The sequence below is a fragment of the Oncorhynchus kisutch genome, unplaced genomic scaffold (assembly GCF_002021735.2).
Source record: "Oncorhynchus kisutch isolate 150728-3 unplaced genomic scaffold, Okis_V2 Okis03b-Okis08b_hom, whole genome shotgun sequence".
Classification (NCBI taxonomy): Eukaryota; Metazoa; Chordata; class Actinopteri; order Salmoniformes; family Salmonidae; genus Oncorhynchus; species Oncorhynchus kisutch.
This window is the reverse complement of record NW_022261980.1, coordinates 13962699-13984958: the sequence shown is the minus strand read 5'-3', so window position 1 is coordinate 13984958 and position 22260 is coordinate 13962699. Positions and strand designations below refer to the sequence as shown.

At 46.8% G+C, this 22260-nt stretch overlaps 1 protein-coding gene across 3 annotated transcripts in view; it reads right to left on the bottom strand.

Annotated features, from left to right (window-relative positions):
* The window catches only part of LOC116359631 (tumor protein p53-inducible protein 11-like), an 89739-nt gene that overhangs the window by 10665 nt on the left and 56814 nt on the right, over positions 1 to 22260 (bottom strand). For 2 of the 3 annotated variants that reach the window (XM_031812661.1, XM_031812662.1), the window contains 4 exons: positions 18287 to 18335; positions 15798 to 15888; positions 14500 to 14508; positions 557 to 658 (listed from right to left, as the gene is read on the bottom strand). In XM_031812661.1, coding sequence (XP_031668521.1) covers positions 557 to 658; positions 14500 to 14508; positions 15798 to 15888; positions 18287 to 18335 — 251 coding nt within the window. The remainder of the gene's footprint in view (positions 1 to 556; positions 659 to 14499; positions 14509 to 15797; positions 15889 to 18286; positions 18336 to 22260) is intronic. The other variant, XM_031812663.1, reaches the window with a different exon arrangement.

Genomic DNA, 22260 nt, shown 5'->3' with positions numbered 1-22260 from the left:
ATAGACACTACTGTTACTGATCATAGCCACTACGGTTACTGATCATAGCCACTACTGTTACTGATCATAGACACTACTGTTACTGATCATAGGCACTACTGTTACTGATCATAGCCACTACGGTTACTGATCATAGCCACTACTGTTACTGATCATAGCCACTACGGTTACTGATCATAGACACTACGGTTACTGATCATAGCCACTACTGTTACTGATCATAGCCACTACTGTTACTGATCATAGCCACTACTGTTACTGATCATAGCCACTACTGTTACTGATCATAGCCACTACTGTTACTGATCATAGCCACTACTGTTACTGATCATAGCCACTACTGTTACTGATCATAGCCACTACTATTACTGTAAACAACTGATCATAGACAATCCTGTTACTGATCATAGACACTACTATTACTGATCATAGACAATCCTGTAACCTACAGATCCAATCATAAACCAATAGGTGAAGCCCAGTGCATCCTTACTGCACAGTCGTTAGTTTGTGTTGTTAGTAAATGGATATTAGGATAGAACAACGGATCCCTCACCCAGGAACTGGACAGACAAGAGGCAGGCCTCTGTCAGCAGGGTCCACTGGATAATGGCCTTCTCTGCTGTGTACAGACCTTTCCACATGATCAATGAGACACCTGGTGGGAGAGAGAGAGAGGAGAGGGAGAGATGAGAGAGAGACAGAAACAGAGACAGAGAGAGAGGAGAGGGAGACAGAGAGAGAGGAGAGGGAGAGGGAGACAGAGAGAGACAGAGACAGAGACAGGAGAGGAGAGGAGAGGAGAGGAGAGGAGAGGAGAGGAGAGGAGAGGAGAGGAGAGGAGAGGAGAGGAGAGGAGACAGAGACAGAGACAGAGAGAGGAGAGGGAGAGAGGAGAGAGAGACAGAAACAGAAACAGAGAGAGAGAGAGAGAGAGGAGAGGGAGAGGGAGACAGAGAGAGAGAGAGAGAGAGAGAGAGAGAGAGATAGACAGAGAGAGAGGAGAGAGAGACAGAGAGAGAGAGATGAAAGAGAGGAGAGAGAGAGAGAGAGAGAGAGGAGAGAGAGACAGAGGAGAGAGAGACAGAGGAGAGATGAAAGAGAGGAGAGAGAAAGAGAGGAGAGAGAGAGAGGAGAGAGAAAGAGAGGAGAGAGAGACAGAGAGAGAGAGATGTTTAGCATTAGGGTGAGGACTACAGTTGTCTAGAGTGTAGCCAGCCTTCTAAAAACCCCGTTGTCTCGATCACTCCACTATTGGAAGTACTGTGAGAAGTCTGGGTTTCCGAGGTCAGGTCCACATCGGTTCACATCAGAACGGATCCAGACAACCAGATCTCTCAGCTACTAATTCCTTCCTTCCAGGAAGTGGCTGGATTTGAACACTGTACTAGAGTAGGGAGGACATCCTGTCCATCAGGAAGTAGTGAGCCCTTCTGATGACCCCAGCCCACACAGAGCCATGGATAGATACAGTATAATACTATATTTAAACTATATAGTACATCTGTGGCTCTGCTCCAACCAAGGCTGTTCCTGAACAGACAGTAGAGGAACTGTGGCTGTGTTCCAAAAGGCACCCTAATTCCCTATTAGTGCGCACTACTTTCAACCAGAGCTCTATGGAACCTGGACAAAAGCAGTGCACTATAAAACATGGAATAGGGTGCCATTTGGGACGAACCCTGTATCTTCACCCCTTGTTTCCTACAGCCTTCCGCTGTTAAGGGATTATCCTCCCTTCCTTCCTGTCTTTCTCAGTCGGGTTCTGCCTTCCATCCATCCCTCTCTCTCTCCCTCCATCAGAGGGGGACTGTACAGTCACGCCTTGCTGTACTCAAATGCACTCACTCATCATGTAATACTGTAAAACATGGCGGACTGAATACGAACGTCTTAATACCCTATGACAAAAACTATTAAAGCAGTCACGATTATTACCATCTTATTACGCTAGGTAAGCCCTCAGCTGGTCCTACCTGTTATTACGCTAGGTAAACCCTCAGCTGGTTCTGGTCCTACCTGTTATTACGCTAGGTAAGCCCTCAGTTGGTCCTACCTGTTATTACGCTAGGTAAGCCCTCTGCTGGTCCTACCTGTTATTAAGCTAGGTAAGCCCTCTGCTGGTCCTACCTGTTATTACGCTAGGTAAGCCCTCTGCTGGTCCTACCTGTTATTACGCTAGGTAAGCCCTCTGCTGGTCCCACCTGTTATTCAGCTAGGTAAACCCTCAGCTGGTCCTACCTGTTATTACGCTAGGTAAAACCTCTGCTGGTCCTACCTGTTATTACGCTAGGTAAACCCTCTGCTGGTCCTACCTGTTATTACGCTAGGTAAGCCCTCTGCTGGTCCTACCTGTTATTACGCTAGGTAAGCCCTCTGCTGGTCCTACCTGTTATTACGCTAGGTAAGCCCTCTGCTGGTCCTACCTGTTATTACGCTAGGTAAGCCCTCTGCTGGTCCTACCTGTTATTACGCTAGGTAAACCCTCAGCTGGTCCTACCTGTTATTTAGCTAGGTAAGCCCTCAGCTGGTCCTACCTGTTATTACGCTAGGTAAGCCCTCTGCTGGTCCTACCTGTTATTACGCTAGGTAAGCCCTCAGCTGGTCCTACCTGTTATTACGCTAGGTAAGCCCTCAGCTGGTCCTACCTGTTATTACGCTAGGTAAGCCCTCAGCTGGTCCTACCTGTTATTACGCTAGGTAAGCCCTCTGCTGGTCCTACCTGTTATTACGCTAGGTAAGCCCTCAGCTGGTCCTACCTGTTATTACGCTAGGTAAGCCCTCAGCTGGTCCTACCTGTTATTTAGCTAGGTAAACCCTCTGCTGGTCCTACCTGTTATTTAGCTAGGTAAGCCCTCAGCTGGTTCTACCTGTTATTACGCTAGGTAAACCCTCTGCTGGTCCTACCTGTTATTTAGCTAGGTAAGCCCTCAGCTGGTCCTACCTGTTATTTAGCTAGGTAAGCCCTCAGCTGGTCCTACCTGTTATTTAGCTAGGTAAACCCTCAGCTGGTCCTACCTGTTATTACGCTAGGTAAGCCCTCAGCTGGTCCTACCTGTTATTACGCTAGGTAAACCCTCAGCTGGTCCTACCTGTTATTACGCTAGGTAAGCCCTCTGCTGGTCCCACCTGTTATTCAGCTAGGTAAACCCTCTGCTGGTCCCACCTGTTATTACGCTAGGTAAGCCCTCAGCTGGTCCTACCTGTTATTACGCTAGGTAAGCCCTCAGCTGGTCCTACCTGTTATTTAGCTAGGTAAGCCCTCAGCTGGTCCTACCTGTTATTACGCTAGGTAAGCCCTCAGCTGGTCCTACCTGTTATTTAGCTAGGTAAGCCCTCAGCTGGTCCTACCTGTTATTTAGCTAGGTAAGCCCTCAGCTGGTCCTACCTGTTATTTAGCTAGGTAAACCCTCAGCTGGTCCTACCTGTTATTACGCTAGGTAAGCCCTCTGCTGGTCCTACCTGTTATTACGCTAGGTAAACCCTCAGCTGGTCCTACCTGTTATTACGCTAGGTAAGCCCTCTGCTGGTCCTACCTGTTATTACGCTAGGTAAGCCCTCAGCTGGTTCTGGTCCTACCTGTTATTTAGCTAGGTAAGCCCTCAGCTGGTCCTACCTGTTATTACGCTAGGTAAGCCCTCAGCTGGTCCTACCTGTTATTACGCTAGGTAAACCCTCAGCTGGTCCTACCTGTTATTACGCTAGGTAAGCCCTCTGCTGGTCCCACCTGTTATTCAGCTAGGTAAACCCTCTGCTGGTCCCACCTGTTATTACGCTAGGTAAGCCCTCAGCTGGTCCTACCTGTTATTACGCTAGGTAAGCCCTCAGCTGGTCCTACCTGTTATTTAGCTAGGTAAGCCCTCAGCTGGTCCTACCTGTTATTACGCTAGGTAAACCCTCTGCTGGTCCCACCTGTTATTACGCTAGGTAAGCCCTCAGCTGGTCCTACCTGTTATTTAGCTAGGTAAGCCCTCAGCTGGTCCCACCTGTTATTTAGCTAGGTAAGCCCTCAGCTGGTCCTACCTGTTATTTAGCTAGGTAAGCCCTCAGCTGGTCCTACCTGTTATTTAGCTAGGTAAGCCCTCAGCTGGTCCTACCTGTTATTTAGCTAGGTAAACCCTCTGCTGGTCCCACCTGTTATTACGCTAGGTAAGCCCTCAGCTGGTCCTACCTGTTATTTAGCTAGGTAAGCCCTCTGCTGGTCCTACCTGTTATTTAGCTAGGTAAGCCCTCTGCTGGTCCTACCTGTTATTACGCTAGGTAAGCCCTCAGCTGGTCCTACCTGTTATTTAGCTAGGTAAGCCCTCTGCTGGTCCTACCTGTTATTACGCTAGGTAAGCCCTCAGCTGGTCCTACCTGTTATTTAGCTAGGTAAGCCCTAAACTGGTTCTGGTCCTACCTGTTATTTAGCTAGGTAAGCCCTCAGCTGGTCCCACCTGTTATTACGCTAGGTAAGCCCTCAGCTGGTCCTACCTGTTATTACGCTAGGTAAGCCCTCAGCTGGTCCTACCTGTTATTACGCTAGGTAAGCCCTCAGCTGGTCCTACCTGTTATTTAGCTAGGTAAGCCCTCAGCTGGTCCTACCTGTTATTACGCTAGGTAAGCCCTCAGCTGGTTCTGGTCCTACCTGTTATATAGCTAGGTAAGCCCTCAGCTGGTCCTACCTGTTATTTAGCTAGGTAAACCCTCAGCTGGTCCTACCTGTTATTTAGCTAGGTAAGCCCTCAGCTGGTTCTGGTCCTACCTGTTATTTAGCTAGGTAAGCCCTCAGCTGGTTCTGGTCCTACCTGTTATTTAGCTAGGTAAGCCCTCAGCTGGTTCTGGTCCTACCTGTTATATAGCTAGGTAAGCCCTCAGCTGGTCCTACCTGTTATTTAGCTAGGTAAACCCTCAGCTGGTCCTACCTGTTATTTAGCTAGGTAAGCCCTCAGCTGGTCCTACCTGTTATTACGCTAGGTAAACCCTCTGCTGGTCCTACCTGTTATTACGCTAGGTAAACCCTCTGCTGGTCCTACCTGTTATTACGCTAGGTAAGCCCTCTGCTGGTCCTACCTGTTATTACGCTAGGTAAGCCCTCTGCTGGTCCTACCTGTTATTACGCTAGGTAAGCCCTCTGCTGGTCCTACCTGTTATTACGCTAGGTAAGCCCTCTGCTGGTCCTACCTGTTATTACGCTAGGTAAACCCTCAGCTGGTCCTACCTGTTATTTAGCTAGGTAAGCCCTCAGCTGGTCCTACCTGTTATTACGCTAGGTAAGCCCTCTGCTGGTCCTACCTGTTATTACGCTAGGTAAGCCCTCTGCTGGTCCTACCTGTTATTACGCTAGGTAAGCCCTCTGCTGGTCCTACCTGTTATTACGCTAGGTAAGCCCTCAGCTGGTCCTACCTGTTATTACGCTAGGTAAGCCCTCAGCTGGTCCTACCTGTTATTACGCTAGGTAAGCCCTCTGCTGGTCCTACCTGTTATTACGCTAGGTAAGCCCTCTGCTGGTCCTACCTGTTATTACGCTAGGTAAACCCTCAGCTGGTCCTACCTGTTATTTAGCTAGGTAAGCCCTCAGCTGGTCCTACCTGTTATTACGCTAGGTAAGCCCTCTGCTGGTCCTACCTGTTATTACGCTAGGTAAGCCCTCTGCTGGTCCTACCTGTTATTACGCTAGGTAAGCCCTCTGCTGGTCCTACCTGTTATTACGCTAGGTAAGCCCTCAGCTGGTCCTACCTGTTATTACGCTAGGTAAGCCCTCAGCTGGTCCTACCTGTTATTACGCTAGGTAAGCCCTCAGCTGGTCCTACCTGTTATTACGCTAGGTAAGCCCTCTGCTGGTCCTACCTGTTATTACGCTAGGTAAGCCCTCAGCTGGTCCTACCTGTTATTACGCTAGGTAAGCCCTCAGCTGGTCCTACCTGTTATTTAGCTAGGTAAACCCTCTGCTGGTCCTACCTGTTATTTAGCTAGGTAAGCCCTCAGCTGGTTCTACCTGTTATTACGCTAGGTAAACCCTCTGCTGGTCCTACCTGTTATTTAGCTAGGTAAGCCCTCAGCTGGTCCTACCTGTTATTTAGCTAGGTAAGCCCTCAGCTGGTCCTACCTGTTATTTAGCTAGGTAAACCCTCAGCTGGTCCTACCTGTTATTACGCTAGGTAAGCCCTCAGCTGGTCCTACCTGTTATTACGCTAGGTAAGCCCTCAGCTGGTCCTACCTGTTATTACGCTAGGTAAACCCTCAGCTGGTCCTACCTGTTATTACGCTAGGTAAGCCCTCTGCTGGTCCCACCTGTTATTCAGCTAGGTAAACCCTCTGCTGGTCCCACCTGTTATTACGCTAGGTAAGCCCTCAGCTGGTCCTACCTGTTATTACGCTAGGTAAGCCCTCAGCTGGTCCTACCTGTTATTTAGCTAGGTAAGCCCTCAGCTGGTCCTACCTGTTATTACGCTAGGTAAGCCCTCAGCTGGTCCTACCTGTTATTTAGCTAGGTAAGCCCTCAGCTGGTCCTACCTGTTATTTAGCTAGGTAAGCCCTCAGCTGGTCCTACCTGTTATTTAGCTAGGTAAACCCTCAGCTGGTCCTACCTGTTATTACGCTAGGTAAGCCCTCTGCTGGTCCTACCTGTTATTACGCTAGGTAAACCCTCAGCTGGTCCTACCTGTTATTACGCTAGGTAAGCCCTCTGCTGGTCCTACCTGTTATTACGCTAGGTAAGCCCTCAGCTGGTTCTGGTCCTACCTGTTATTTAGCTAGGTAAGCCCTCAGCTGGTCCTACCTGTTATTACGCTAGGTAAGCCCTCAGCTGGTCCTACCTGTTATTACGCTAGGTAAACCCTCAGCTGGTCCTACCTGTTATTACGCTAGGTAAGCCCTCTGCTGGTCCCACCTGTTATTCAGCTAGGTAAACCCTCTGCTGGTCCCACCTGTTATTACGCTAGGTAAGCCCTCAGCTGGTCCTACCTGTTATTACGCTAGGTAAGCCCTCAGCTGGTCCTACCTGTTATTTAGCTAGGTAAGCCCTCAGCTGGTCCTACCTGTTATTACGCTAGGTAAGCCCTCAGCTGGTCCTACCTGTTATTTAGCTAGGTAAGCCCTCAGCTGGTCCTACCTGTTATTTAGCTAGGTAAGCCCTCAGCTGGTCCTACCTGTTATTTAGCTAGGTAAACCCTCAGCTGGTCCTACCTGTTATTACGCTAGGTAAGCCCTCTGCTGGTCCTACCTGTTATTACGCTAGGTAAACCCTCAGCTGGTCCTACCTGTTATTACGCTAGGTAAGCCCTCTGCTGGTCCTACCTGTTATTACGCTAGGTAAGCCCTCAGCTGGTTCTGGTCCTACCTGTTATTTAGCTAGGTAAGCCCTCAGCTGGTCCTACCTGTTATTACGCTAGGTAAGCCCTCAGCTGGTCCTACCTGTTATTACGCTAGGTAAACCCTCAGCTGGTCCTACCTGTTATTACGCTAGGTAAGCCCTCTGCTGGTCCCACCTGTTATTCAGCTAGGTAAACCCTCTGCTGGTCCCACCTGTTATTACGCTAGGTAAGCCCTCAGCTGGTCCTACCTGTTATTACGCTAGGTAAGCCCTCAGCTGGTCCTACCTGTTATTTAGCTAGGTAAGCCCTCAGCTGGTCCTACCTGTTATTACGCTAGGTAAACCCTCTGCTGGTCCCACCTGTTATTACGCTAGGTAAGCCCTCAGCTGGTCCTACCTGTTATTTAGCTAGGTAAGCCCTCAGCTGGTCCCACCTGTTATTTAGCTAGGTAAGCCCTCAGCTGGTCCTACCTGTTATTTAGCTAGGTAAGCCCTCAGCTGGTCCTACCTGTTATTTAGCTAGGTAAGCCCTCAGCTGGTCCTACCTGTTATTTAGCTAGGTAAACCCTCTGCTGGTCCCACCTGTTATTACGCTAGGTAAGCCCTCAGCTGGTCCTACCTGTTATTTAGCTAGGTAAGCCCTCTGCTGGTCCTACCTGTTATTTAGCTAGGTAAGCCCTCTGCTGGTCCTACCTGTTATTACGCTAGGTAAGCCCTCAGCTGGTCCTACCTGTTATTTAGCTAGGTAAGCCCTCTGCTGGTCCTACCTGTTATTACGCTAGGTAAGCCCTCAGCTGGTCCTACCTGTTATTTAGCTAGGTAAGCCCTAAACTGGTTCTGGTCCTACCTGTTATTTAGCTAGGTAAGCCCTCAGCTGGTCCCACCTGTTATTACGCTAGGTAAGCCCTCAGCTGGTCCTACCTGTTATTACGCTAGGTAAGCCCTCAGCTGGTCCTACCTGTTATTTAGCTAGGTAAGCCCTCAGCTGGTTCTGGTCCTACCTGTTATTTAGCTAGGTAAGCCCTCAGCTGGTTCTGGTCCTACCTGTTATTTAGCTAGGTAAGCCCTCAGCTGGTTCTGGTCCTACCTGTTATATAGCTAGGTAAGCCCTCAGCTGGTCCTACCTGTTATTTAGCTAGGTAAACCCTCAGCTGGTCCTACCTGTTATTTAGCTAGGTAAGCCCTCAGCTGGTCCTACCTGTTATTACGCTAGGTAAACCCTCTGCTGGTCCTACCTGTTATTACGCTAGGTAAACCCTCTGCTGGTCCTACCTGTTATTACGCTAGGTAAGCCCTCTGCTGGTCCTACCTGTTATTACGCTAGGTAAGCCCTCTGCTGGTCCTACCTGTTATTACGCTAGGTAAGCCCTCTGCTGGTCCTACCTGTTATTACGCTAGGTAAGCCCTCTGCTGGTCCTACCTGTTATTACGCTAGGTAAACCCTCAGCTGGTCCTACCTGTTATTTAGCTAGGTAAGCCCTCAGCTGGTCCTACCTGTTATTACGCTAGGTAAGCCCTCTGCTGGTCCTACCTGTTATTACGCTAGGTAAGCCCTCTGCTGGTCCTACCTGTTATTACGCTAGGTAAGCCCTCTGCTGGTCCTACCTGTTATTACGCTAGGTAAGCCCTCAGCTGGTCCTACCTGTTATTACGCTAGGTAAGCCCTCAGCTGGTCCTACCTGTTATTACGCTAGGTAAGCCCTCTGCTGGTCCTACCTGTTATTACGCTAGGTAAGCCCTCTGCTGGTCCTACCTGTTATTACGCTAGGTAAACCCTCAGCTGGTCCTACCTGTTATTTAGCTAGGTAAGCCCTCAGCTGGTCCTACCTGTTATTACGCTAGGTAAGCCCTCTGCTGGTCCTACCTGTTATTACGCTAGGTAAGCCCTCTGCTGGTCCTACCTGTTATTACGCTAGGTAAGCCCTCTGCTGGTCCTACCTGTTATTACGCTAGGTAAGCCCTCAGCTGGTCCTACCTGTTATTACGCTAGGTAAGCCCTCAGCTGGTCCTACCTGTTATTACGCTAGGTAAGCCCTCAGCTGGTCCTACCTGTTATTACGCTAGGTAAGCCCTCAGCTGGTCCTACCTGTTATTACGCTAGGTAAGCCCTCAGCTGGTCCTACCTGTTATTTAGCTAGGTAAACCCTCTGCTGGTCCTACCTGTTATTTAGCTAGGTAAGCCCTCAGCTGGTTCTACCTGTTATTACGCTAGGTAAACCCTCTGCTGGTCCTACCTGTTATTTAGCTAGGTAAGCCCTCAGCTGGTCCTACCTGTTATTTAGCTAGGTAAGCCCTCAGCTGGTCCTACCTGTTATTTAGCTAGGTAAACCCTCAGCTGGTCCTACCTGTTATTACGCTAGGTAAGCCCTCAGCTGGTCCTACCTGTAATTACGCTAGGTAAGCCCTCAGCTGGTCCTACCTGTTATTACGCTAGGTAAACCCTCAGCTGGTCCTACCTGTTATTACGCTAGGTAAGCCCTCTGCTGGTCCCACCTGTTATTCAGCTAGGTAAACCCTCTGCTGGTCCCACCTGTTATTACGCTAGGTAAGCCCTCAGCTGGTCCTACCTGTTATTACGCTAGGTAAGCCCTCAGCTGGTCCTACCTGTTATTTAGCTAGGTAAGCCCTCAGCTGGTCCTACCTGTTATTACGCTAGGTAAGCCCTCAGCTGGTCCTACCTGTTATTTAGCTAGGTAAGCCCTCAGCTGGTCCTACCTGTTATTTAGCTAGGTAAGCCCTCAGCTGGTCCTACCTGTTATTTAGCTAGGTAAACCCTCAGCTGGTCCTACCTGTTATTACGCTAGGTAAGCCCTCTGCTGGTCCTACCTGTTATTACGCTAGGTAAACCCTCAGCTGGTCCTACCTGTTATTACGCTAGGTAAGCCCTCTGCTGGTCCTACCTGTTATTACGCTAGGTAAGCCCTCAGCTGGTTCTGGTCCTACCTGTTATTTAGCTAGGTAAGCCCTCAGCTGGTCCTACCTGTTATTACGCTAGGTAAGCCCTCAGCTGGTCCTACCTGTTATTACGCTAGGTAAACCCTCAGCTGGTCCTACCTGTTATTACGCTAGGTAAGCCCTCTGCTGGTCCCACCTGTTATTCAGCTAGGTAAACCCTCTGCTGGTCCCACCTGTTATTACGCTAGGTAAGCCCTCAGCTGGTCCTACCTGTTATTACGCTAGGTAAGCCCTCAGCTGGTCCTACCTGTTATTTAGCTAGGTAAGCCCTCAGCTGGTCCTACCTGTTATTACGCTAGGTAAGCCCTCAGCTGGTCCTACCTGTTATTTAGCTAGGTAAGCCCTCAGCTGGTCCTACCTGTTATTTAGCTAGGTAAGCCCTCAGCTGGTCCTACCTGTTATTTAGCTAGGTAAACCCTCAGCTGGTCCTACCTGTTATTACGCTAGGTAAGCCCTCTGCTGGTCCTACCTGTTATTACGCTAGGTAAACCCTCAGCTGGTCCTACCTGTTATTACGCTAGGTAAGCCCTCTGCTGGTCCTACCTGTTATTACGCTAGGTAAGCCCTCAGCTGGTTCTGGTCCTACCTGTTATTTAGCTAGGTAAGCCCTCAGCTGGTCCTACCTGTTATTACGCTAGGTAAGCCCTCAGCTGGTCCTACCTGTTATTACGCTAGGTAAACCCTCAGCTGGTCCTACCTGTTATTACGCTAGGTAAGCCCTCTGCTGGTCCCACCTGTTATTCAGCTAGGTAAACCCTCTGCTGGTCCCACCTGTTATTACGCTAGGTAAGCCCTCAGCTGGTCCTACCTGTTATTACGCTAGGTAAGCCCTCAGCTGGTCCTACCTGTTATTTAGCTAGGTAAGCCCTCAGCTGGTCCTACCTGTTATTACGCTAGGTAAACCCTCTGCTGGTCCCACCTGTTATTACGCTAGGTAAGCCCTCAGCTGGTCCTACCTGTTATTTAGCTAGGTAAGCCCTCAGCTGGTCCCACCTGTTATTTAGCTAGGTAAGCCCTCAGCTGGTCCTACCTGTTATTTAGCTAGGTAAGCCCTCAGCTGGTCCTACCTGTTATTTAGCTAGGTAAGCCCTCAGCTGGTCCTACCTGTTATTTAGCTAGGTAAACCCTCTGCTGGTCCCACCTGTTATTACGCTAGGTAAGCCCTCAGCTGGTCCTACCTGTTATTTAGCTAGGTAAGCCCTCTGCTGGTCCTACCTGTTATTACGCTAGGTAAGCCCTCAGCTGGTCCTACCTGTTATTTAGCTAGGTAAGCCCTCTGCTGGTCCTACCTGTTATTACGCTAGGTAAGCCCTCAGCTGGTCCTACCTGTTATTTAGCTAGGTAAGCCCTAAACTGGTTCTGGTCCTACCTGTTATTTAGCTAGGTAAGCCCTCAGCTGGTCCCACCTGTTATTACGCTAGGTAAGCCCTCAGCTGGTCCTACCTGTTATTACGCTAGGTAAGCCCTCAGCTGGTCCTACCTGTTATTACGCTAGGTAAGCCCTCAGCTGGTCCTACCTGTTATTTAGCTAGGTAAGCCCTCAGCTGGTCCTACCTGTTATTACGCTAGGTAAGCCCTCAGCTGGTTCTGGTCCTACCTGTTATATAGCTAGGTAAGCCCTCAGCTGGTCCTACCTGTTATTTAGCTAGGTAAACCCTCAGCTGGTCCTACCTGTTATTTAGCTAGGTAAGCCCTCAGCTGGTTCTGGTCCTACCTGTTATTTAGCTAGGTAAGCCCTCAGCTGGTTCTGGTCCTACCTGTTATTTAGCTAGGTAAGCCCTCAGCTGGTTCTGGTCCTACCTGTTATATAGCTAGGTAAGCCCTCAGCTGGTCCTACCTGTTATTTAGCTAGGTAAGCCCTCAGCTGGTCCTACCTGTTATTTAGCTAGGTAAGCCCTCAGCTGGTCCTACCTGTTATTTAGCTAGGTAAACCCTCAGCTGGTCCTACCTGTTATTTAGCTAGGTAAGCCCTCTGCTGGTCCTACCTGTTATTCAGCTAGGTAAGCCCTCAGCTGGTCCTACCTGTTATTACGCTAGGTAAGCCCTCAGCTGGTCCTACCTGTTATTCAGCTAGGTAAGCCCTCAGCTGGTCCTACCTGTTATTCAGCTAGGTAAGCCCTCAGCTGGTCCTACCTGTTATTCAGCAAGGTAAGCCCTCAGCTGGTCCTACCTGTTATTTAGCTAGGTAAACCCTCAGCTGGTCTTACCTGTTATTTAGCTAGGTAAGCCCTCAGCTGGTTCTGGTCCTACCTGTTATTTAGCTAGGTAAACCCTCAGCTGGTCCTACCTGTTATTTAGCTAGGTAAGCCCTCAGCTGGTCCTACCTGTTATTTAGCTAGGTAAACCCTCAGCTGGTTCTGGTCCTACCTGTTATTTAGCTAGGTAAGCCCTCAGCTGGTCCTACCTGTTATTTAGCTAGGTAAACCCTCAGCTGGTCCTACCTGTTATTTAGCTAGGTAAGCCCTCAGCTGGTTCTGGTCCTACCTGTTATTCAGCTAGGTAAGCCCTCAGCTGGTCCTACCTGTTATTTAGCTAGGTAAGCCCTCAGCTGGTTCTGGTCCTACCTGTTATTTAGCTAGGTAAACCCTCAGCTGGTCCTACCTGTTATTTAGCTAGGTAAGCCCTCAGCTGGTCCTACCTGTTATTTAGCTAGGTAAACCCTCAGCTGGTTCTGGTCCTACCTGTTATTTAGCTAGGTAAGCCCTCAGCTGGTTCTGGTCCTACCTGTTATTCAGCTAGGTAAGCCCTCACCTGGTCCTACCTGTTATTTAGCTAGGTAAGCCCTCAGCTGGTTCTGGTCCTACCTGTTATTCAGCTAGGTAAGCCCTCAGCTGGTCCTACCTGTTATTTAGCTAGGTAAACTCTCAGCAGGTCCTACCTGTTAATTAGCTAGGTAAGCCCTCAGCTGGTCCTACCTGTTATTTAGCTAGGTAAACCCTCAGCTGGTTCTGGTCCTACCTGTTATTTAGCTAGGTAAACTCTCAGCTGGTCCTACCTGTTATTTAGCTAGGTAAACTCTCAGCTGGTCCTACCTGTTATTTAGCTAGCTAAACCCTCAGCTGGTTCTGGTCCTACCTGTTATTCAGCAAGGTAAGCCCTCAGCTGGTCCTACCTGTTATTTAGCTAGCTAAACCCTCAGCTGGTTCTGGTCCTACCTGTTATTTAGCTAGGGAAGCCCTCCGCTGGTCCTACCTGTTATTTAGCTAGGGAAGCCCTCAGCTGGTCCTACCTGTTATTTAGCTAGCTAAACCCTCAGCTGGTTCTGGTCCTACCTGTTATTTAGCTAGGTAAACCCTCAGCTGGTCCTACCTGTTATTTAGCTAGGTAAACCCTCAGCTGGTCCTACCTGTTATTTAGCTAGGTAAACCCTCAGCTGGTCCTACCTGTTATTTAGCTAGGTAAGCCCTCAGCTGGCCCTACCTGTTATTTAGCTAGGTAAACCCTCAGCTGGTCCTACCTGTTATATAGCTAGGTAAGTCCTCAGCTGGTTCTGGTCCTACCTGTTATTTAGCTAGGTAAGCCCTCAGCTGGTCCTACCTGTTATTACGCTAGGTAAACCCTCAGCTGGTTCTGGTCCTACCTGTTATTTAGCTAGGTAAGCCCTCAGCTGGTCCTACCTGTTATTTAGCTAGGTAAACCCTCAGCTGGTTCTGGTCCTACCTGTTATTACGCTAGGTAAACCCTCAGCTGGTCCTACCTGTTATTTAGCTAGGTAAGCCCTCAGCTGGTTCTGGTCCTACCTGTTATTTAGCTAGGTAAGCCCTCAGCTGGTCCTACCTGTTATTTAGCTAGGTAAACCCTCAGCTGGTTCTGGTCCTACCTGTTATTTAGCTAGGTAAGCCCTCAGCTGGTCCTACCTGTTATTCAGCTAGGTAAACCCTCAGCTGGTCCTACCTGTTATTTAGCTAGGTAAGTCCTCAGCTGGTCCTACCTGTTATTTAGCTAGGTAAGCCCTCAGCTGGTCCTACCTGTTATTTAGCTAGGTAAACCCTCAGCTGGTCCTACCTGTTATTTAGCTAGGTAAGCCCTCAGCTGGTCCTACCTGTTATTACGCTAGGTAAACCCTTAGCTGGTTCTGGTCCTACCTGTTATTTAGCTAGGTAAGCCCTCAGCTGGTCCTACCTGTTATTTAGCTAGGGAAGCCCTCAGCTGGTCCTACCTGTTATTTAGCTAGGTAAGCCCTCAGCTGGTCCTACCTGTTATTTAGCTGGTTCTGGTCCTACCTGTTATTTAGCTGGTTCTGGTCCTACCTGTTCCATCTAAAAGGAGACACAAAGTGAGATTCCATGAAATAATGTATTCTCATTGTGATCTGGAAATGAACATGTTTGATGTATAATTGAATAAGGTTTATATAGCAGGCGGTCTTTTCAACCCAGTTAAATAGATGCGTTTCTTTACCGGCTGGAAAACCCCCTCTAGACATCTGAATGCTGTCCTCTCATCATACCTGGTGCCTCTTTCTGGACCAACAAGTCTCTCAACACGAACTACAGGATCCAGAATGCATTGCTTCATGTCCTCACTTTAACACTGTTCATCAACAACAAGTGTTCTCTACCCTAGAGGAGTTAGTCAGGAACTCGACAGGACCATTAAATATTAAGAAGTACAGATGTTAAATCATTAATAGCTGGTGAGACGGAGCGGTTTCCTTGGCAGAGAAGTCACAGTAGACAGCCCTTACTACCCTTACTGAGTAGTGCTCCTCCTCCCTAGAGTCTGACACTGCCAGAGTAGACAGCCCTTACTGAGTAGTGCTCCTCCTCCCTAGAGTCTGATACTGTCAGAGTAGACGGCCCTTACTGAGTAGTGCTCCTCCTCCCTAGAGTCCGATACTGTCACAGTAGACAGCCCTTACTGAGTAGTGCTCCTCCTCCCTAGAGTCTGATACTGTCACAGTAGACAGCCCTTACTACCCTTACTGAGTAGTGCTCCTCCTCCCTAGAGTCTGATACTGTCACAGTAGACAGCCCTCACTGAGTAGTGCTCCTCCTCCCTGGAGTCTGATACTGTCACAGTAGACAGCCCTTACGGAGTAGTGCTCCTCCTCCCTAGAGTCTGATACTGTCACAGTAGACAGCCCTTACTACCCTTACTGAGTAGTGCTCCTCCTCCCTAGAGTCTGATACTGTCACAGTAGACAGCCCTTACTACCCTTACTGAGTAGTGCTCCTCCTCCCTAGAGTCTGATACTGTCACAGTAGACAGCCTTTACTGAGTAGTGCTCCTCCTCCCTGGAGTCTGATATTGTCACAGTAGACAGCCCTTACTGAGTAGTGCTCCTCCTCCCTAGAGTCTGATACTGTCACAGTAGACAGCACTTACTGAGTAGTGCTCCTCCTCCCTAGAGTCTGATACTGTCACAGTAGACAGCCCTTACTGAGTAGTGCTCCTCATCCCTAGAGTCTGATACTGTCACAGTAGACAGCCCTTACTGAGTAGTGCTCCTCCTCCCTAGAGTCTGATACTGTCACAGTAGACAGCCCTTACTGAGTAGTGCTCCTCCTCCCTAGAGTTTGATACTGTCACAGTAGACAGCCCTTACTGAGTAGTGCTCCTCCATAGAGTCTGATGGAGATCCTGGTGGTCCTGAGCTCAAACACAAACTCATAGAGCTGACTGGGGAACACTAGAGCCTGTAGAGACAGACAGGGAGGAAGAGAGAGAGAGAGAAAGAGAGAGGGGAGAGAGAGGGAGAGAGAGAGGGGAAAGAGAGGTGGGAGAGAGAGGGAGAGAGAGAGAGAGAGCGCAAGAGTGGGATAGAGAGATTTGATTTGAGAGAGAGAGAGAGAGGGTAAAGAGAGGTGCGAGAGAGGGAGAGAGGGTAAAGAGAGGTGCGAGAGAGAGGGAGAGAGAGGGGAAAGAGAGGTGGGAGAGAGAGGGAAAATAGATGGGAGAGAGAGGGAGGAGAGAGAGGGAGAGAGAGAGCGCAATAGTGGGAGAGAGAGAGATTTGATTTGAGAGAGGGAGAGAGAGAGAGAGGGGAGCGAGGGGGAGAGAGGGGTGGGAGAGAGAGGAAGAGAGAGAGCGCAGGAGAGCGGGAGAGAGGGAGGAGAGAGAGAGGTGGGAGAGAAGAAGAGAGCGCAGGAGAGCAGGAGAGAGAGAGGGAGGAGAGAGAGAGAGCGGGAGAGAGAGAGGGGGGAGAGAGAGAGGGAGGAGAGAGAGGAAGAGAGAGACAGAGAGAGAGAGGGGAGCGAGGGGGAGAGAGGGGTGGGAGAGAGAGGAAGAGAGAGAGCGCAGGAGAGCGGGAGAGAGAGAGCGCAGGAGAGCGGGAGAGAGAGAGGGAGGAGAGAGAGAGAGAGCGGGAGAGAGAGAGGGGGGAGAGAGAGAGGGGAGCGAGGGGGAGAGAGGGGTGGGAGAGAGGAAGAGAGAGCGCAGGAGAGCGGGGGAGAGAGAGGTGGGAGAGAGAGAGAGGGAGGAGAGAGAGGTGGGAGAGAGAAGAAGAGAGAGAGCGCGGGAGAGAGAGAGAGAGAGAGGGAGGAGAGAGAGAGGTGGGAGAGAGAGAGAGAGAGGTGGGAGAGAGAGGGGTGGGAGAGAGAGGAAGAGAGAGAGCGCGGGAGAGAGAGAGAGAGAGAGGGAGGAGAGAGAGGGAGGAGAGAGAGAGGGGGGAGAGAGAAGAAGAGCTCAGTGTTACAGATGCAGTAAAATAATAACAACATGGTATAATAAGGCTTTTGATAGACCCAGAGACACCTGACAACCCATCCAGCAGTAGTGTCTTCTGTCCTGGTTCTGGGTTCACCGGGGTTACAGGCTTTTCCCCCCAACCAGGTAACAACACTCCTGATTCAACTCATCAACAAGCCCTTGAGTCAAATCAGATGATGTTGTTGTTAGTGTGGGGCTGGAGAACAAGCCTGCACACCCTGTCCATTCCCAAGGACCAAGATGGAACCATGCTATCAAAGGAATTGGACTGGGAGATTTCTATACAGTACAGCAGAGTCCAGTTGACTAGTGTACACTACTAAGGCTATGGTTTAGTCCAGTTGACTAGTGTACACTACTTACTATTAAGGCTATGGTTTAGTCCAGTACTTACTATTAAGGCTATGGTTTAGTCCAGTACTTACTATTAAGGCTATGGTTTAGTCCAGTACTTACTATTAAGGCTATGGTTTAGTCCAGTACTTACTATTAAGGCTATGGTTTAGTCCAGTACTTACTATTAAGGCTATGGTTTAGTCCAGTACTTACTATTAAGGCTATGGTTTAGTCCAGTACTTACTATTAAGGCTATGGTTTAGTCCAGTACTTACTATTAAGGCTATGGTTTAGTCCAGTACTTACTATTAAGGCTATGGTTTAGTCCAGTACTTACTATTAAGGCTATGTTTTAGTCCAGTACTTACTATTAAGGCTATGGTTTAGTCCAGTACTTACTATTAAGGCTATGGTTTAGTCCAGTACTTACTATTAAGGCTATGGTTTAGTCCAGTACTTACTATTAAGGCTATGGTTTAGTCCAGTACTTACTATTAAGGCTATGGTTTAGTCCAGTACTTACTATTAAGGCTATGGTTTAGTCCAGTACTTACTATTAAGGCTATGGTTTAGTCCAGTACTTACTATTAAGGCTATGGTTTAGTCCAGTACTTACTATTAAGGCTATGGTTTAGTCCAGTACTTACTATTAAGGCTATGGTTTAGTCCAGTACTTACTATTAAGGCTATGGTTTAGTCCAGTACTTACTATTAAGGCTATGGTTTAGTCCAGTACTTACTATTAAGGCTATGGTTTAGTCCAGTACTTACTATTAAGGCTATGGTTTAGTCCAGTACTTACTATTAAGGCTATGGTTTAGTCCAGTACTTACTATTAAGGCTATGGTTTAGTCCAGTACTTACTATTAAGGCTATGGTTTAGTCCAGTACTTACTATTAAGGCTATGGTTTAGTCCAGTACTTACTATTAAGGCTATGGTTTAGTCCAGTACTTACTATTAAGGCTATGGTTTAGTCCAGTACTTACTATTAAGGCTATGGTTTAGTCCAGTACTTACTATTAAGGCTATGGTTTAGTCCAGTACTTACTATTAAGGCTATGGTTGTGAACAGAACAGCAGACATGAGAATCCATATCCTAGAAAAAAAAACACAGAAGAAAGACATAAATAAATTGTATTGATCATAAACACAGGAGAGGAATAAACACAGATATTGATCATCAGAAACACACTAGACAGAGCTCAGAGAACAATGGGATCCATTGGGCCATTCAGGACACAGAAAGAGAGAAAGACTGATCCAGCTGCCTGTACTTCATCCTATATTCGGCCACAGTACAACTATCATATCAAATAGGTAACAGGAAGTAACTACTGAATACTCTGTCTGTTGATGGTTCTATAGGGATTCTATATTCTGTCTGATGGTTCTATAAGGATTCTATATTCTGTCTGATGGTTCTATAAGCATTCTATATTCTGTCTGTTGATGGTTCTATTAGGATTCTATATTCTGTCTGATGGTTCTATAAGGATTCTATATTCTGTCTGATGGTTCTATAAGCATTCTATATTCTGTCTGTTGATGGTTCTATAAGCATTCTATATTCTGTCTGTTGATGGTTCTATAAGCATTCTATATTCTGTCTGTTGATGGTTCTATAAGCATTCTATATTCTGTCTGTTGATGGTTCTATAAGCATTCTATATTCTGTCTGTTGATGGTTCTATAAGCATTCTATATTCTGTCTGTTGATGGTTCTACAAGGATCCTATATTTTGTTGATGGTTTTATAAGGATCCTATATTCTGTTGATGGTTCTATAAGGATCCTATATTCTGTTGATGGTTCTATAACGATCCTATATTCTGTTGATGGTTCTATAAGGATCCTATATTCTGTTGATGGTTGTTTAAGGACACTATATACTGTTGATGGTTCTATAAGGATCCTATATTCTGTTGATGGTTCTATAAGGATCCTATATTCTGTTGATGGTTCTATAAGGATCCTATATTCTGTTGATGGTTCTATAAGGATCCTATATTCTGTTGATGGTTCTATAAGGATCCTATATTCTGTTGATGGTTCTATAAGGATCCTATATTCTGTTGATGGTTCTATAAGGATCCTATAATCTGTTGATGGTTGTATAAGGATCCTATATTCTGTTGATGGTTGTATAAGGATCCTATATTCTGTTGATGGTTGTATAAGGATCCTATATTCTGTCTGATGGTTCTATAAGGATCCTATATTCTGTTGATGGTTGTATAAGGATCCTATATTCTGTCTGTTGATGGTTCTATAAATATCCTATATTCTGTTGATGGTTCTATAAGAATCCTATATTCTGTTGATGGTTCTATAAGGATCCTATATTCTGTTGATGGTTCTATAAGGATCCTATATTCTGTTGATGGTTCTATAAGGATCCTATATTCTGTTGATGATTCTATAAGGATACTATATTCTGTCTGATGGTTCTATAAGGATCCTATATTCTGTTGATGGTTCTATAAGGATCCTATATTCTGTTGATGGTTCTATAAGGATCCTATATTCTGTTGATGGTTCTATAAGGATCCTATATTCTGTTGATGGTTCTATAAGGATCCTATATTCTGTTGATGGTTCTATAAGGATCCTATATTCTGTCTGATGGTTCTATAAGGATTATATATTCTGTTGATGGTTCTATAAGGATCCTATATTCTGTTGATGGTTCTATAAGGATCCTATATTCTGTTGATGGTTCTATAAGGATCCTATATTCTGTTGATGGTTCTATAAGGATCCTATATTCTGTTGATGGTTCTATAAGGATCCTATATTCTGCTGATGGTTCTATAAGGATCCTATATTCTGTTGATGGTTCTATAAGGATCCTATATTCTGTTGATGGTTTTATAAAGATTCTATTCTCTTCACACTACAACAACCATATGAAAGGGCCTACTGGTAGAGAATGTAAGCCTACCAAATGGCACACCTATCCCTTTATTAAGTACACTACTTTTGAACAGGGTTCTTGTAAATAAAAAATAAAAAAGTAGTGCACTATATAGGGAATAGGGTGCCATTTGGGACACAGATGGTGAGAAGGAACTAAATGAGAGAGTAAATCTAATGTCTGCAACCTGTCTGTATAATGAATCTTCTGTAAAGATCACAACACCTTTTTATGTCTGGCAGCTGAGAGCAGTAAACACTGGCGGCATCCCAAATGGAATCCTATACCCTACATAGTCCCTTTGGGTCCAGGTCTGAAGTAGTGCACTATATATGGAATAGGGTGGCATTGGGCCTGGAGTCAGTGGACATTCATTTTCTTTTCATGTCCTGCTTCTCCATCACTCACGCTTTGATGTGTACACTTTCCATTACCTTAGTAGGGGGGGTGTACGGCCGGCGAGACATTTAAAAAAATGTATTAAATATGATTATATTTGAGTTAAGATTTTTGGCCTAAAATGACTCATTCCATGATATACAAACATCCTCCAATAGATGGCGCTGTAGCCTGGTAACGTGCACTGTATTTCAGCCTACAGTCAGATTCAGAATGCACTCAGTCATCGTGGCCACTTCATTGCTTGACTTTTGATGTGAAAAATAAGTGCTGCGAAAATTGGACTCTGAATGTTGTTTATTTAAAGAAAAATGGACAGCAACATTTTAAAAATCTTTTTATTTTATTTTTACTAATATTGGACATAAGGCGCGTCTTTGGAGGGAGCTGAAAGTCCGTATTTCCCAGCGACAGCCCCGAAACCTGATGGATCTGGAGAAGGTTTGTATGGAGGAGGGGGCCAAAATCCCTGCTGCAGTGTACACGTCTGATATGCCAAGAAAGTGTTGCCGTTTTTAAAGAATATAATCTCAAATCGTCATTTTTCAAGCAAGCATGCTAACTACGCTAGCTATCTGTCCTCTCAGGAACTAGCCAGGAAATAGCCAAAACTAGCCACAAACGTAAAGGCCCAACAAAATCCCGTTACTTAAACGGTGCTCTCCTCCAGCCTCCGTAACTAAGGCAACCTACGTAGCGGCACATACAAATATAGTATAGCAAACCTTTTACTGAAGGGGAGTTTGTGGTGGAGACTGCTGGTATAATTTTGTCCTGAGAGAAAAAGCCAATTGGAGAAAATTAAGTTTATCACGCAGAACCATCACCAGGCGCGCGTGGCAGTGATAAGGGAGGAGCTCATCTCCGAGTTGAAGAAAGAAAGAAAGGAAAGCAGATGGCTTTGATGAGATATGTATGAGAGTAGTGACATCAGAGACACCGCTCCGCTTAAAAACTTCTTCGAGATAGGGGACGCTCTTGTAATTTTTGGATAAAAACGTTCCCGTTTTAAACAAGATATTTTGTCACGAAAAGATGCTCGACTATCCATATAATTGACAGCTTTGGAAAGAAAAAAACTCTGATGTTTCCAAAACTGCAAAGATATTATCTGTGAGTGCCCCAGAACTAATGCTACAGGCGAAACCAAGATGAAATTTCATACAGGAAATGGTCCAGATTCTGAATGCCCTGTGTTCCAATGTCTCCTTATATGGCTGTGAATGCGCCAGGAATGAGCCTGCACTTTCTGTCGTTTCCCCAAGGTGTCTGCAGCATTGTGACATATTTGTAGGCATATCATTGGAAGATTGACCATAAGAGACTACATTTACCAGGTGTCCGCCCGGTGTCCTCCGTCGAAATTATTGCGTAATCTCTAGGTCCATGCGCGTTCCATGTTCTTCAGAGGAGAAACCAAACTGCCACGAATGATTTATCATTGATAGATATGTGAAAAACTGCCGTGGTGAAAACTGACAAATGTCACAACAGATGGATCACCAAATCTAACCGGTAAAAACATTGGGCTACTAAAAAGATTATAAAAGACAAAGTAAAAGAAGAAATATTGATATTTCTTCACTGTATTACAGTGGGGAGAACAAGTATTTGATACACTGCCGATTTTGCAGGTTTTCCTACTTACAAAGCATGTAGAGGTCTGTAATTTCTATCATAGGTACACTTCAACTGTGAGAGACGGAAT